General features: G+C 54.4%; 4 protein-coding genes across 4 annotated transcripts; 3 read left to right on the forward strand and 1 right to left on the reverse strand.

The window, feature by feature from the left end:
* Positions 1–506: 506 nt before the first annotated feature.
* Positions 507–1994, reverse strand: BBK36DRAFT_1155840 (glycoside hydrolase family 12 protein; the record flags this gene model as incomplete). The annotated part of the gene is made up of 4 exons (XM_024893868.1): positions 507–774; positions 842–1266; positions 1329–1384; positions 1754–1994. 4 exons carry the CDS (start codon positions 1992–1994, stop codon positions 507–509), a joined length of 990 nt encoding a protein of 329 aa, XP_024752570.1.
* A 2145-nt stretch (positions 1995–4139) lies between these two features.
* On the forward strand, positions 4140–5287 carry BBK36DRAFT_16665 (hypothetical protein; the record flags this gene model as incomplete). Its single annotated transcript, XM_024897785.1, has 4 exons — positions 4140–4341; positions 4533–4699; positions 4739–5052; positions 5092–5287. The coding sequence occupies 4 exons, from the start codon at positions 4140–4142 to the stop codon at positions 5285–5287; spliced, it is 879 nt and encodes a 292-aa protein (XP_024752571.1).
* Positions 5288–6501: 1214 nt separating this feature from the next.
* Positions 6502–8865, forward strand: BBK36DRAFT_1137700 (glycosyltransferase family 2 protein; the record flags this gene model as incomplete). The annotated part of the gene is made up of 3 exons (XM_024893187.1): positions 6502–6687; positions 6818–7531; positions 7609–8865. 3 exons carry the CDS (start codon positions 6502–6504, stop codon positions 8863–8865), a joined length of 2157 nt encoding a protein of 718 aa, XP_024752572.1.
* Positions 8866–12697: 3832 nt separating this feature from the next.
* Positions 12698–14900, forward strand: BBK36DRAFT_1109836 (hypothetical protein; the record flags this gene model as incomplete). Its single annotated transcript, XM_024889519.1, has 3 exons — positions 12698–12770; positions 12845–13579; positions 13645–14900. 3 exons carry the CDS (start codon positions 12698–12700, stop codon positions 14898–14900), a joined length of 2064 nt encoding a protein of 687 aa, XP_024752573.1.
* Positions 14901–14909: the final 9 nt, after the last annotated feature.

Here is a 14909-nt window from a genome sequence, read left to right on the forward strand (position 1 = left end):
TGGCGAAGCAGATGTCACTGGAGCTCCGTTGTTGGGGCCATCGACGCCGTCTTGAGTGAGCGTTGAAACGGCCATGCACGACTTGGCCAACCCAAATCCCTTACTACTCGACGCGATTTGGCACAACGCTGTGAACACAACAGATACTCCCTCTCTCCATCCTTCCCACAACCCTTGACCACGCTTGTAACCCATGATCGGATCGACCTAGATGCCATGCCCTTGCTCGATCGATTGATTGCTGTTGTTCTTTGCCAAGCGCTGGACGTACCGTCGTCGAAATAGGAGATTTTTCATCGCCACTGCCACCGGAGGTTGCACTCAGAGAGGGTCTTGGCAGCTTCATTTCAGCCGAGTATGTTCATCGACGGTTAAATCTTGCACCAGAATAATGCCCAATCAGACCGGTTCAACAGACCAAATGAGGAAATTATCGAAGCAGCACTGGATGTTCGAGATTGGATCAATGTGACGCGAAAAAACAAGAAAATCAGGTCGCTGTATTATTAAGTGGTACTTGAGGTATCTGTTTCTATGTCTATCGAGAGCTTCGGGACGTAAAGAGTGACAGTCTTGTCCGCGGAAAAGGCCTCGGAGCCGAGGGCCAGGTATCCAAGGTAATCGCCAGATTTGGGGAGGTCGGCAGCGGTAGCGGTGAGCTTGAAGAGACTGTTAATCAGAGGAGAAATGTCTCCGTTAAACTTCTCCACCGGCGTATCCGTGTACCAAGTCAGGACATTTTGCTTCTGCTGGTTGACGCCGGCGTACAGATCGCTGCAGGTCATCCTTGTCAGCAGTGGATTCGCGAGAATTCCGGGTTTCAGCCACGCCGGGTACTTACAACTTGTTGCCGTCCAGCGTCTGGGTGGAAACCGAGCCCTGGGCGAAGCCGATGGGCTGGGTGGCAGGGCCAATAGCCGCAAACCACACCATGAGTTCGTACTTGGCCTTGGACGGGTCTTGTGCCGATTTCTTATCGCTGTCAATGAACATGTCGATGGCGACGTTGGTGTTGAGGTTGTCCGCTGTCAGTTCCGCGAGAGTAGCAGCCTCAGTGGTCTCGTTGCCGATGCCATAGGACCACTGGAGATCGAGATCAACCTTGGAAATGGTGTTGATGGTTGCAGGGAATACATCGGTATCGACCTGGATGTTGGGGAAAGCGTGGACGGGGTTGTCTTCAGGCCCAGGCGGATACTGCCACGAGATCATGAACTGGGGAGCCGTAGTGTCTGTGGCGTATGTGCCGTTGTTAAACGTGGTCACCTTTATCCCCCATCAGCAAGTGACTTCGTAGCGCGACTTCTGGAAATCCAACGTATACATACATTCAGGCAGAGGCCTCCCGGATCGCCGGTGTTCCAATTCCACTGGTTAGGATTCACTAGGAAGAGCAACCGTCAGTACATCCAGTTGGGTCATTGATGCAGGCGGGAGATGTCTCGGCGGGTAGGGGTGTATGCAAAGTGACTGGGCCAGCCAAATCTTGAGTGATCTCTTTTGACAACCGGCCGTTGAGGATTGTGGTGATGGATGCTGGGATTTCGGGGGTAAAGAGAGCGATCTGGTTTGGCCTCGGAGACGGTGGCCAGAGCCACAGCGCCAAAGCATCTTATCGCAGGTCGCCATGACGAGCCTTGAACCCATATGATGCGCCTGAAGCTCTCTGGACCGCGTGAAGCTTCACCATCGTACAATCGCCCTTCATATCCTAGAGATTCTGGCTGGTGGTGACATGGGGGCGGGCACATACGGGTATATTGCTGGCCCTTGGTTTCGGGCGTGATGCCAATTGACTTCTGGCAGTATCTCGTCTTGGTGATGCCATTAGCCGGCGCTTTCGGCTTGGGCGTCGGAATCGGCGGTGGTTCGGGCGCAAACAGCGGCGGCTGTCCGGTTGCTGACCGATGCGACTGGAGGCCGAACAAGATTCCCAAGGTGACAGCGATGGGAATGGCCAGCAGCGCAGCGTTGACGAGGACGCGGATCGTCATCGCGGCTGTCTGGACTGGAGTAGCAAACGAAAGGAGGGTAGCAAAAGAGCAAACAAAGAATGAACGAGCGTCTTTGCCGCAGCAGCTGCGGGAGTCAACGAGCGAGCGTCGTCGAGAGAAATGCGGACGGTTTTGTCAAGTCGCTTGACATCTGGATGGAGGGGTGAGAGAGACTGAGAAAGTCAGCGATACGAGGACCTCGTTCTCGTCCAAGCAAGGCTGCAGGCACGGCTCGGGATGGGCGAGAGGTGAGGTACGAGGTACGAGGTACATGCGCCGCCCAGGACGCAGCATGTGCGAAGTACCTACCGGGTGCCTGGCGCTGGCCAAGGTCGTGGCGTACCGGTACTTGGGCAAGTTGGCACCGTTGCCGTCTTTGGCAACAGCGGCGCTAGTGGACGCGGTGGGCGGGCTTTAGTGATCTAGCGCACAGACCGGTTGCGCCTCAGCGGTTCCGCGAGGTGCTGCAGCGCTGGATCAGGGGGGAATCGGGGCTGCTGGTGAGCCGCAGCTCGATTGCTCCGAGATGCCGTCCTGGCCTGCGCTGATCCAAGGCCTTGTGGTGATGCGATGCGATTCGAGTGGGCGCCACCTTCAGACAACCTCGCTTTAGCTTGATCGCCAATGTTTCGGGACTGGACGAATTACGGCCGAGGAGATGAAGATGGACGACAGAAAAAAAAAAGTCAAAAACTGGGACGGTGGAGCTCCTGTGACGACGGATGATGCACTCAGCGAGGTTTATGTCCAGCCAGGAGACGGACAAAGTACTGCATTTGTGCATGTAGACGAGGCTGGGGCGAGGAGGTGCCGATCTGGCAGTCGAGATGCCGTTGAGCAGCGGCGGTTACATCGAATTTCCTCTATCGTGCATGTTGCCAGGCTCACCGTCCCTGGTGTTTTGGTGTCACAGGTGGCATCGATCCAGCCCTCCATCAGATAAGGCAGCAATACGCATAAAGATGCTACGTGAGGGTGCATGAGATGAACCGCTCACTGACCGAATCAAGCACATGGCCAGAGAACAAGGCTCGATTTGCTCTTCTGATTCCGTCACAGAGAGAAGCCGATGTTGCCGGGCTGCTATTCGCAGTGACGCACAATGACAGTTGTAGGCAATCATCGTCCTGACGCCAGCCACTTGTCTCGGTCAATCAACTACCAAGCAGGTCGATTGTAAAAGGAGGAGATTGGAGTGTGATGGCCACGGCAGATTTGCAGGTTGTGAGAGGCCGGGAGTCGAGAGGCGGTGCCAAAGGACAAACTCGTAGATGATCATGCAAGCCACCTGCATGCTGAGATGAAGGTACCACCACCGGGATTGTCTCAAGCTCCTAGTCTATCTGCTCGTCTGCTCGTCTGTGCGCCCTTGTATTGCCGATACAGTACTCGTTGCAGCAGCAGTCGTACAGGTACATCGTCCATGAGCAGATGCACCTGCATGCACAAGCACAAACACGATCGCGGCGGTTCCATCACCCGTCGGCGCTTCTCTGGCCCTCAACAGTACGATACGCACATATTAGAGCACCATCTAGCTGCAGGTTGCTGCTGGGCACATGATCGCAGCATACGAGCTTCCATACAGCCAGACAGACCTACACTGTGGTGTTCGCCTCGCTTCCATCCATCTCAGCCTTGGATTCCACAATATTCCTCTCTCTTCAAACATTCGTGGAGTCTCTTCCTGCCGGTGTCAAGCGGTGGTCCATCCGCGCTAAGCCGATCACGGCCTAACCCAGTTTCCTTATCCCGATTGGTGGAGACAAGGCTTGCCCCTCTCTCATCTTTTCTTTCTGCGGTGCTCCGTTACAAGGACTCGGCCTCTGGAAACAAGGAACCACCCAGTTGAAAGTGAAGACCACGGCAGCAGCACAGCATGAAGCATCGCTTCAAGTTGACAGGCAGCACCATCCCGACTCAAGTCTCACGACGGAAATCCGCGCTGACGATCGCCGCTGCAGTCAAGCTCTGTGAGACAAGATGCAATAAAAAAAAGTGGACGGCGGGAACGGGTACCTTGACACCTTCCAGCTCTGTTGAGCAAACCTGGAAGAGATTGAGGAGAGATTCTGGCTTACCTTTGCTATCAGTCGACCAATTCCATGCTCTGGGCCAATCACACCCAGCAGGAATGGCTTATCTATGTACATCCATACAATACGGACACAGCACGCGCCCCCTTTTTTGCAGAACTCATCAGCTCCGTCGGAGATGGACCAGAGCCAACAAGAGGCGTATGACTTAACAGACAGACAGAGACCTCGAATGAGCGCAGCGGCGTGGTTTCGCGGTCAAGCCTCCCGCGGCAGGCTAGCGGTTTTTGCTCTCAAGCATAACGAACAAGGTAATTCTCGCAGTTTGCTCTGCGCCTGTCGCTGTCATTCGGTGTCTTGCTCCGCTTGGCACGCGCTGCTGCATGTCAAACACATGCGAAGGCTGTCTGGGCAAGCGTCGATGCATCTTGACGTTTTGACAGCGTCGAACTCCCATACAAAAGTTGAGGTACCCAAGGTACATGTAGGTATCCAAAATTAGAAACACCTCCCTTTCCACGACTCAGCAACGACTCACGTCCAAAAGAAGAACCAGATGGACAAAGTACCGCTACACCAGGCCCACGTCACGCCACTCCGGCCTCGTATTGGAAGAGCAGACGAGAAGGCACGCAAGACGACGAGAGACCAGACCAGGCAAGCCAAAAGGTGTGGCCCTTGTGTCAACGTTGCTTGCGTTCCCTCTAGACTGCATCTGTCGCTTCGACCCCGTCGGCCTATGACGACGATTCCCTCTCCCCTGCTCGCCTTATCCCGCCCAAGCCGCTCGCCAGAAAACACGAGAAAAATGGTGGGAACCCTGTCTGGCGCAAGAGTATCCAGTACAAGATACGATGCGGAAACTGGAGACGCTCACGGCCGAACGTACGCTTGGGGAGCGCTGCTGACACAAGTACTGAGTACCTACATCAGCTGGCATCTCCGCAGGCTAGCAGCACCGCCATCGACCTGAACTTCTGGCAGCCCGGGCAGTTTGACCGAGGGCGAGGACGGGAGTACCTGTACGAAGTAAGATGTGAGCACTTTTCTTGTGTGCACAGGCCTCGTCGACGCTGTTCCTACAAAGAACGGAGTATGCCGTACGAGGTCCAGTGCAAAGTGCCAGAAAGAGCTGGCACCAGCTGTGATGATGGCGAGCAGGTACCCGTACCAGCTGAGCTCAACCTGCCCGAACATCCATGGATCGTCTTGAACCCCAACTGCAACTTCTCCCGGGGAGCTGCTGGCGTTGTGTGACCACTGGCAGCCCACTGACAGCCCACTACCACCCGTTGCTCCCGCTGCCAGCACGGCCACAGCATGATTGATTGCCGGCGGCTGCTGCCTCATGTTGCCGTCTCAACGACCACTGCTTGACGCTCCCGCAAATCAGTATGCTATATTTACCAGAACATGATGTCAGCCAGCCCTGATCGACATGGGAAAATGGAAATTTCCCAGCAGAAAACAAAGGAAGGCATCAGAAGTAAACAAAGCAGGGCAGAGCATCACCTTCCCTTCCCTATCCCTCGTCTCCTTACCCCCACCCACTTGTCGCCCGTCCCAGCCGCTTCTCGGGCCAAACGGCCGCATCCAAGGACGTCAAATGCACGCAGTATTACCAAGTACCTCGTAACCTCGTACGGATAGAGGCTCCCAAGTTCCAGGCTGCAGGCATCTTGCCTTGAAAAAGAGTGGACAGAGAGCAGAACCCGTAGTGCTAGTACTTTGATGGATGTCCTCGCACCAGCGCTAGTTAACTCCACGCACCCATGGCAGATCCGTACCCGGTACAAACACCCGCGCTACCTGCCAGCCGTACCCGGTACATGCGCCGGCGGCCTGAGGTGCGAACTTGAAGTACCGCTGCCACACCTTCCATCTCATCAGCACTTCATCTCCTTCCGTCTCAGCCTCTTCTTCTTCCACATCCCTCTTCTCTCTCGCTCTCCAAACCTTCGCTATTTCCCCTCATCACCCTTCCATCAGCTGCGGCGAAGCTTCGCTGCTCACATTCGTTTAGTACATATCATTTTTCCTCTTACCGGAAAAGAACTCTACCGAACATCCCCTCCAGCGAACGTTCCCGTTACACCACCGGGACAGCCTGCTCTACTGCTACCTTCGTTTCTCTGGTGGAATCTCCAGCCTTTGTGACGACGGCCCAGGGATACGCCTCTTCCATCGCTACTAGTAATACGGACTACGGCATCCAGTACTGCTATCCATCATTGGCGAAAGAAAGAGACAGACCCTCTTCACCCCGGGCTGACCGGCTTCTCCCTCGCTCAACCCTTGCCTCCCGATAAGGCCCTTTTTCTCTCGCTTGTGGCCCAGCCACATAAAAACAGTCGCCCACCATGGTGAAAAGCCATCAGGAAGAATATGAGGAGATGGTCGAGATAGGAGACTTTCGCCGCCATCATCAATCCGGCTCTGACGACTCTCATCCGCGATTGCTCTCCACCAACATGGACTCCAACCGCTCCAGCCAGGTCCATCCTGACGACTTCATGGCGCCTCAATGGCCGCCGTCGATTGTGGGATCGGGTAGCTCGCCTTCTCTGACACTTAGGAGCGGCGCAACGACACCATACGATCACCTGTCGTCCACCAAGCACCTGATATACAATGACTCGAGGTCGTCGACTCCAATGGTATGCCGTCCCCTTACCGCTCTAGCCCATTGATTGGCGATGGGTGAATGTCTCGTATTTCTTTGACTTGACTCTTGCCGCGAAGTCGCTGCTGACGTCCTCTTTATTACCTGTTTTCTTTGAACTGCAGAGTCCAAGTTTCCAGAGCCTGACCACTCTCCTGCCGCAGAACGGACGTTCTCCAAGCAAAGAGCTTAGCAGCAGCGACAGTGAGGTTCATGAGAAAGTGAACATTCTGCGCAAACGCGACGACGCCGACATCTGGAAGGGCTGGAGGAGACATCTCTACCGCCTCACGCCCTTTCTCACCTTCGCCAACACCGCCGTGTACCTCGTATACCTGGGACTTCGCATCGCCTGCGTGATTCTGGCGCAAAATGCCACGGGTATCACCTTTGCCGCCGCCTGGGTCTTCATTGCTGTCGAGCTGGCAGTCGCCATTCCCTCGCTTATGCACAACGGTTGGACGATGTGGTCCCTGAAGAAGAGGCATAGGCCCAAGATGAGGCTGGTTGGAAACGACGTGCCCACTGTCGACGTCTTTGTGACCTGCTGCGGTGAGGACGATGAAGTTGTCATGGATACCGTTCGCGGCGCCCTGGACCAAGATTACCCCGGTGACAAGTTCCGAGTTATCGTCTTGGACGACGCCAAATCCCCTGGCCTTCAGCGCGAATGCGCCTTGCTCTCGCACACGTACCCCAACCTGTATTACATGGCTCGAACCAAGATTCCCGGACAGCCGCATCACTTCAAGGCCGGAAACCTCAACTATGGCTTGGAGCAAAGTCACAATTTGCCTGGCGGTGCTGGTGAATACATGGCCGCCCTGGACGCCGACATGGTAAGTTATTCTTATACGGAATCAAAGAGTCACAGAAGGGTTGTTGCGTTCGATGCAATGGCTAACGATCGTCGCAGATTCCTGAGCGAGACTGGCTTCGCGCTTTGCTTCCCCACGCGGTATCGGATCCCAAGATGGCCCTGGTTTGCCCGCCCCAGCTCTTCTACAACACCCCGCCCTCCGACCCTCTGGCCCAGTCCCTGGATTTCTTCGTTCACGTCATTGAGCCCATCAAGGACGCCATGGGTGTCGCTTGGTGCACTGGATCCGGCTACGTCGCCAGGCGGGAGGCTCTTGAAGAGATTGGCAACTTTCCCCTGGGTTCGCTGGCCGAAGACGTGGCGACCTCGACTATGATGCTCGGCAAGGGATGGAAGACGGCCTACGTTCATGAGCCCCTCCAGTTTGGAACCGTTCCCGAAGACTACGGCAGCCACCTGAAGCAGCGTACGCGATGGGCCATTGGTACTGTGGACACGTCGTTCAAGCTCAACTTTTGCCTGTGGGGTGAAAAGGTTCGCCAGATGACGTTTGCCCAGCGCTTCTCCGGTTTTCTCTACGCCTCACTCAGTCTGTACACCATCCTGCTGTCCATCTCGCTGTTCGCCATTCCCGTCATCCTGATCATGGGCAAGCCGCTGGTTGCCTACGCCAACGACACGCAGCTCCGCTGGCTCATTCGTGCCTGCTTTGCCAACACCATCACCAACCGCCTGTGCGAATTTGTCCTCTTCATCCCTGCCGGCTATCACACTGGCCAGCGCGGGTCTCGCTACCAGCTCTGGATGTCGCCTTACATTGCCCTCTGCATCATTCGATCCTTTGTCCTGCCGAAGTGGCTGGGTGGACAGACGCAGGCCTTCAAGCCCACCGGTTCGCTCTCGTCAGCCCTGAATGAGCGTGACCCCAAGCTCAAGAAGAACATGTTCCGTCGCCTGTGGGCCATCCTTTTCAACTACATGGCCTTGTTCCATTTCGCATTCGTCTACTTGACCCTGGTCGCCGCCACCCTCGTCTCGTACCGCTGCTTCTTCCAGGAGAGCCACCGCGTCCGGGATATTCTCATCTGCCTGGTGACACACGCCTTCTGGCCACCTCTGACCTTCATCTTCATCTGCAGCTCTCTCTGGACGCCTATTGGCTACGCCATCGATCCTCCTCAGATGCCGGACCGGGAAGAGCTTCTCGTGCGCGATCCCCAGACCAAGGTCGCTCACCCGACACCCCAGAGCAAAAAGATTGCATTTGGCGGTCAGGCTGCCTGGTTCGAATTCGAGTATACCTTCTCGACGTTATATACGTGTCTCATTTTTGTCGCATCTTTCCTTTTCTAAGTGCGTTACGAGGGGAGAAAAGTCTCAGGGACACAATGCACATTCCAATGTGTCTCGGCCTCCACGACTGCGGAGTGCGGGCTTTTAATGTGTATTGAAGATGTTGATGGCTGCTGAGGATTACGACGAACGACTGGGTTCTATGGGATTGTTATGTGTTTGTTTGTGTGTCATTAGATCTTGAAAAGGCGCATGGTTTCATGGATGGACATAGAGGGAGATACGTGAATAGTTTTGACTGGACAGTCAGTACCAAGGTAATGCAGCGGACATACTCGACACCGGTCGACGATACCTATTGCTACTATAGATTAATACGGCGCGACCCGCCATGTACCTAGCGAACAATGAGCTACACTCATTATAAGCGATCAATATTCACTATAATAATGGCTTTGTTTCCTTTGTCACTTTTACTTCTTGATCTCCGTGCAGGTCAACTGATGATTTCAAGGCCAAGAAAGGTGAACACGGTCCAGCGATCAAGTCTAAGACACGGAATGTTCGGGTCAAACACATGGCTTTGTTTAACCTTTTGGCTTGGCTACTCGGTCCCCAGGAGCAGGAGTGTGACACCTGATAGATGCTTACATCGACTAATATCCGGATGTTGTGCAGCTCTAGGCAGGACAGACAAGCACACTTTTAGTCTGACAGATTTCGTGATCCACCCTGCACTTTGACATGAGGGAATGTGTTACCCTCCCGGGAAATACCAAGATGTGATACTAGCTGGTAGAATTCAGGGGGATGAGAAGGGATAGGGGTTGATGAGACAGATGAGACTGTCATTACGAGGCAGGCAGGCGGACGGGCTGGGTCCGATCGTGTCAGATTGGGTGAGCCACGCATGAAACAACCGTGGGTGAACAGGGGAATGCTGGTTTGTATGCTTGGTCTAACTAGATCTTGTTTCTTTGTTTCCTTGATTCTTATGCGGCCTCGTTCTGACGTTCGTGATGGTGGATTCGATATTCTCCGTCTCCGTGGAGCGATGCTGGGGTTTCTGGATACCTCCTTTACGGATGACCAACTATCTTTTCACACATTGCAGAATGATGGACAGGTGCAATATCTTTCGGTGAAGAACAGGTGGACTCCGTGTGAGCGCGATAGGATACGATGTCGTGGGGAAGAATAGGGGCTTGTGTGGAAACGGAGGTTGGGCGTACGGTACCTCGACGAATGATACGGAAGTCTCAGTAAGAGAGGAGAAGGAAACTGAGGGTCAAATGGAACAAGTACTGTGTACTTTCGTCTTGCCTTGGGAGAATAGTAGGTATATCGAGTTCCAGGATGCGCTCCTTTTTTGACTTTCTTGGTTCTGGAACTATGGCGCAGCATAAGTCGACCGTTTTCGGTGAGTTGAAGTTGTGGCTTTCAATGAAGATTGAAGTGTAGTTGAATGGTATCGAGATTGGGACGGCGGGAAAAGAGGGGTAGTCGGCTTGTGTGAATCTGCATGGCCTTCTTTTTTCTCTTTTACATTCTTTGTTTCCTTATCTTATTCTGTCTGAAATGGACTGGTTTCCGTGAAATTTGTAAGTTTTTGATTATTGCCAAAAGCGGCAGTTTACAGGGTGAGTGTAGTTTGCGCAGCAGCGGGATTTGTATGGCGCCTACATGAAACCACCGTGCTCATCGTCGGTGATGTACTTCTTACAGTTTACGAGTCCGGAGAATTCGCACACACTCGAATGTCCTGTTGTAGCTTGCATTCGTACGAGGTACATGATTCTCGACGCGCCCGGGCGGAGGCAAGATGCATCGCTTTCGCCCGTGTAATCGGCCCAGACCCAAATATAGGCCCGTTTGTAACCAGGATTGATAATTTGTACTTAAGAACAGGCGGAAGAGGACGACGTTGGGGAAAGCATGGCCTAAACTCCCCGATACACCGCTGTCTGACAGCGTTGACATCGAATATCCAGTAGATACGGTGCTTCGGGTACTCGGCTACGTGTGGGAAGCATCACCTTCCAGATCTGTAACTGCTGCGCCTTGTCTTTACGAACTCTCGATATCATGTAGCAAGTGAGAATATGGGAAACAAGCATGTTGGTTCAGTACGGTGTTTTGAGTCGCTTTTTACGAGGCGCTTTGGGAGGGGGATTGTGACTGGTTACAAGCACAGTCTGCCGAATGGAGACGGCAGCTCCGGATTGGAGCGGAAATGGAGTCAGAGCCCGAGCATAGCTGCACGAATGAGCACGAGATTCATGTTCTTTCCTTGCATGGTTTTTGACGACTTATTGGTTTCCGAGGCATGGGTGACTGTGAGACTGGATGGCTTCAAGCTTTTTGTGCGAATGACAGGCAATGAGGGCGCATGTACGGAGTAAGCGGTCCCCTCCCGCCCGATGTTGTTGGTGCTTGTTGGTGGTGCTACGTTGAATGCTTATTGCTTGCCTAGGTACTCGGTTAGCCATTCCTTTCGGCTCCATCAGATGTCAGGTCTGTCTGGGTGCTCCGCTTTCCCCGCGTCTTGATCTTTTTCGGCGCAAGCTTCGTTCGATTTTGGCTTATGGGGAACATTGGTGACGGTGATGGGTGCTATTTGTTGGGATGGGTTGGGGATTTTGTGGACTTTCTGCATGAAGCAGCATCCCTCGAAAATGCATGTTTACAGCCTTGAAAGCTTCCTCGTATCGTGCCCGTCGAGACGACAAGTATCTGTACAAGAACCCATCTCAAGTTCAGGGTAACTGTACTTTGGCTTGCGCGTGGATGTGCAGGTATGCCATGACGTAGCATCGAGCGAGGAGCTCCCATAATGGCATCTCGGTGTTGATGGCGCTTGATCTGATTGGAACTCAAGAAGTGCCGGGCAGTTTCGGTTCATTCATCTCTGCTAGCACTGCGAAAACGAGATACAGTCTACGAGCGTTGTCGCTTCTAGAACCATGGGGCCGGTAGATGAGAAATGCCACCATTCGTCAGCTGCCGTGTCTATGCAGCCTCTAACTCGATGGTGGTGATACAGGCCCTGCTGCACTTTAAAGCCAAGGTACTGCATATATCTCATAAGCTAGCTCTTCTCAACTACCTGTATAAGGTAGCATCTCATTGTTTGCCATGTGATGATATTGTTCTGTCGTCTGCCGATCGTCAAAGACCCCGAGATCAAACCGCTTTGAGCACTTGACTCGAGCCCTTCCATATAACCGCCGGCTTCCGCTATTGGCCCCTCCCTCTCCGCGCCCAGCCTCCCTGCTTTTAGGCCCCAGGACGGCGTCTCAGGGCCCCAGAGAAACCCCGCGAACAGTCGCACAGGAGACACGATGTTACCATCTCCCCTTACATCTCGAGCCTCGTTGCCAATCAACGCCTGCGGCTCACTCCGACGGCCTGCGATAGTTGCGAGTTGTCACGGGATGTAGCCTGCTGACGGAGAGGAACGTCTATACTTTCTTGTGATTGCTTTGCTGGTGTCCCGAGACGCCGTGGAGAGGCGAGGACGCGAGGACGAGAAGTGCCGAAAAAGGACCTAAAAGAACTGAAGCCGGGTTGCTGTATTGACGTTGTATGTGTGAGTGGAGGGGACGGGATATTAGATTGCAGCAGCAGAAAGAGAAGCCGAAAACAAGAAAGAGGAACAAACAGAGGAAAGGAGGAAGAAAGAGGGAAAGTCACAGCGAATGTGTATAACGTGAGGGAGAAGCGCATATGACCACAAATACCAACGTATAACGGATAAAGGAGACACGACGGAGATGCATTCCGGATGGGACTGTAAGGACACACAGCCGATCCCCTTCCTTTTCTTTATTTACTTTATCGTCTCCTTTCCTTTTCGTTGTGGTCCTGCTCGGACGACAAATAACGAATAATTATGTTGAACCAGAAGTTGACTTTTGCTTTAGCAGTAGCACAGATACCGCTTGCCGGTGCTGCCACCCCAACGCGTGAGCCTCTCAGTTGCTTATCGTTCACCTTGTCCCCTACTTAATCGATTCACTTTGCTTATTGCTTCACACAGTCCGGCCATGGGTATTCTCCCCCTTGCCGCTCGGCTCGGTGAAGCCCACCGGATGGCTGCTCGGCGAGATGACGGCCATGGCAAACGGCGAGGCCGGCCACGAGCACGATTTTTACGTCTACGTCAACCAGTCCAGCTGGCTCAACACGCCGGGCAAGGGTGGCTCCGAGTACAGCTCGCTCAACGAGGCGCTGCCGTACTGGTTCAACGGGCTGGTGCCGCTGGCGTATCAGCTCGATGATGAGAGGCTCAAGGCGCAGGTCGACGATGTGGCCGACACCGTGCTGAATTTCCAGGCGCCGGATGGATGGATCGGGCCAGAAGTGGGTGATGCGCGCAACTTTTGGGCACGTACGCCCTTTTTTCTCGGCTTGACCCAGCTGGTCGAGGCGAACAGCTCGTGGGAAGACAGAGTCGTTACGGCGCTGCGCCGGTTCATGACGCTGGCGAACAAGATGCTGCACAACAACAGCCAGGGGCATGTAAACTGCGCCAGCTCCGTGGACTGCACTTGGGGACAGGCAAGGGTGCACGACCTCATCATTACGATCCAGTGGCTGCTGGAAAAGTATCCGTCCGACCAGGATTCGCTGTTGTGGGACAACATGAACCTGTTCTACTCGCAGACCAACTACAAGTGGGCAGACTGGTATACAGAGGGGGTGTTTCAGGAGGTTGTGAATCCGAACAACGCATCCAACTTTCCGTACATCCACGGCGTCAACGTCGGTCAAGGTATGTGTATTCCGACGATTCCATGTCTTGCGACGTTTGCGTTGGAAGCTCATACCGTGTGACAGGCCTCAAACAATCATCCGTCATCTACAGAATGACTGGAGACGACGAAATGCTCGTCAAGAGTCAAAACGCCGTCAACTGGACCTTTCAGTATCACGGCTCGGCCTCTGGATCCGTCCTCGCCGACGAGAGGGAGCGCGACCTGGCCCCTTACATTGGCAGCGAACTTTGCACGGCCGTTGAGACAAGCTACTCCCTGGCCTACATGTATCAGGTTCTTGGCGACAACTCGTACGCAGACCGAGCCGAGCGGACCATCTTCAACGCGTTTCCAGTGATGCTGACGGGCGACAAGTGGGCGCACCAGTACATGGACCAGCCCAACCAGCCGTTTGCCCTCAGCACCATCGCCCCCGACGGCAGCGTGCCGCAGGTCTTCACGACGGCAAACAGCGGCGTGGCCACGACGTTCGGCATGGAGCCGCTGTATCCCTGCTGCACGGTGAACCACCCCCAGGGATATCCCAAGTTCGTTTCCAACAGCTGGGTGATGTACAACGGCGGCCTGGCCCACGCCCTGCTGAGCCCCTCGACGGTGACGACGGTCGTCAACGGGGGCGCGGTCACGGTCGAGTGCGAGACAAACTATCCCTTCAGCAACGTGCTTCGATATACGGTGACGGCGGCCAAGCCGTTTACGCTGTACCTGCGCATGCCCGAGTGGTCCAACAGCAAAATGTCCACCTTGTCTCAGTCCGGCGCGTCCACGTCCCGCCTCACTGCCGATGCCGATCCGACGACGGGCATGACCAAGATCTCTGTGAACCCCGGAAAGACGACAATCACGTACGTTATCGTTGGGAACGTGAGGACCGAGCCACGGCCTAGCAACAGCGTTGCTGTGTTTGCCGGCAACTTGCTCTATGCGCTGGACGTGGGCTTCTCGCAGTCCTCGTCTCTTCCGCACGCGTACTACGACCCCAGCGGTCCTGGAATCTCTGGGTTGCCCTTTACGGAGTTGCGGGACTATTATGTCAACAGCACGAAGCCGTGGAACGTGGCTATCGATCCCTCGACGCTGCGATACCACCCCATAAGCGACTCTGCGACTCTCCCCGACCCCATCTTTGAGCAAGGCGCGCCGCCGAACTACATGACTGTCGACGGCTGCGAGATCAGCTGGCCGCTGTATCTTGGCGTGACGCCGGATGTGCCACCTTTGAATAGAACGTGCGTCGGGAAGAGGACGTCGTACAGGCTTGTGCCGTATGGAGGGGCCAAGGTGCACATGTCGGATTTGCCAACGATTAAGTTTTAGAGAGGCTAG

This window comes from Trichoderma citrinoviride, assembly GCF_003025115.1.
Source record: "Trichoderma citrinoviride strain TUCIM 6016 unplaced genomic scaffold BBK36scaffold_2, whole genome shotgun sequence".
NCBI classification, from domain to species: Eukaryota; Fungi; Ascomycota; class Sordariomycetes; order Hypocreales; family Hypocreaceae; genus Trichoderma; species Trichoderma citrinoviride.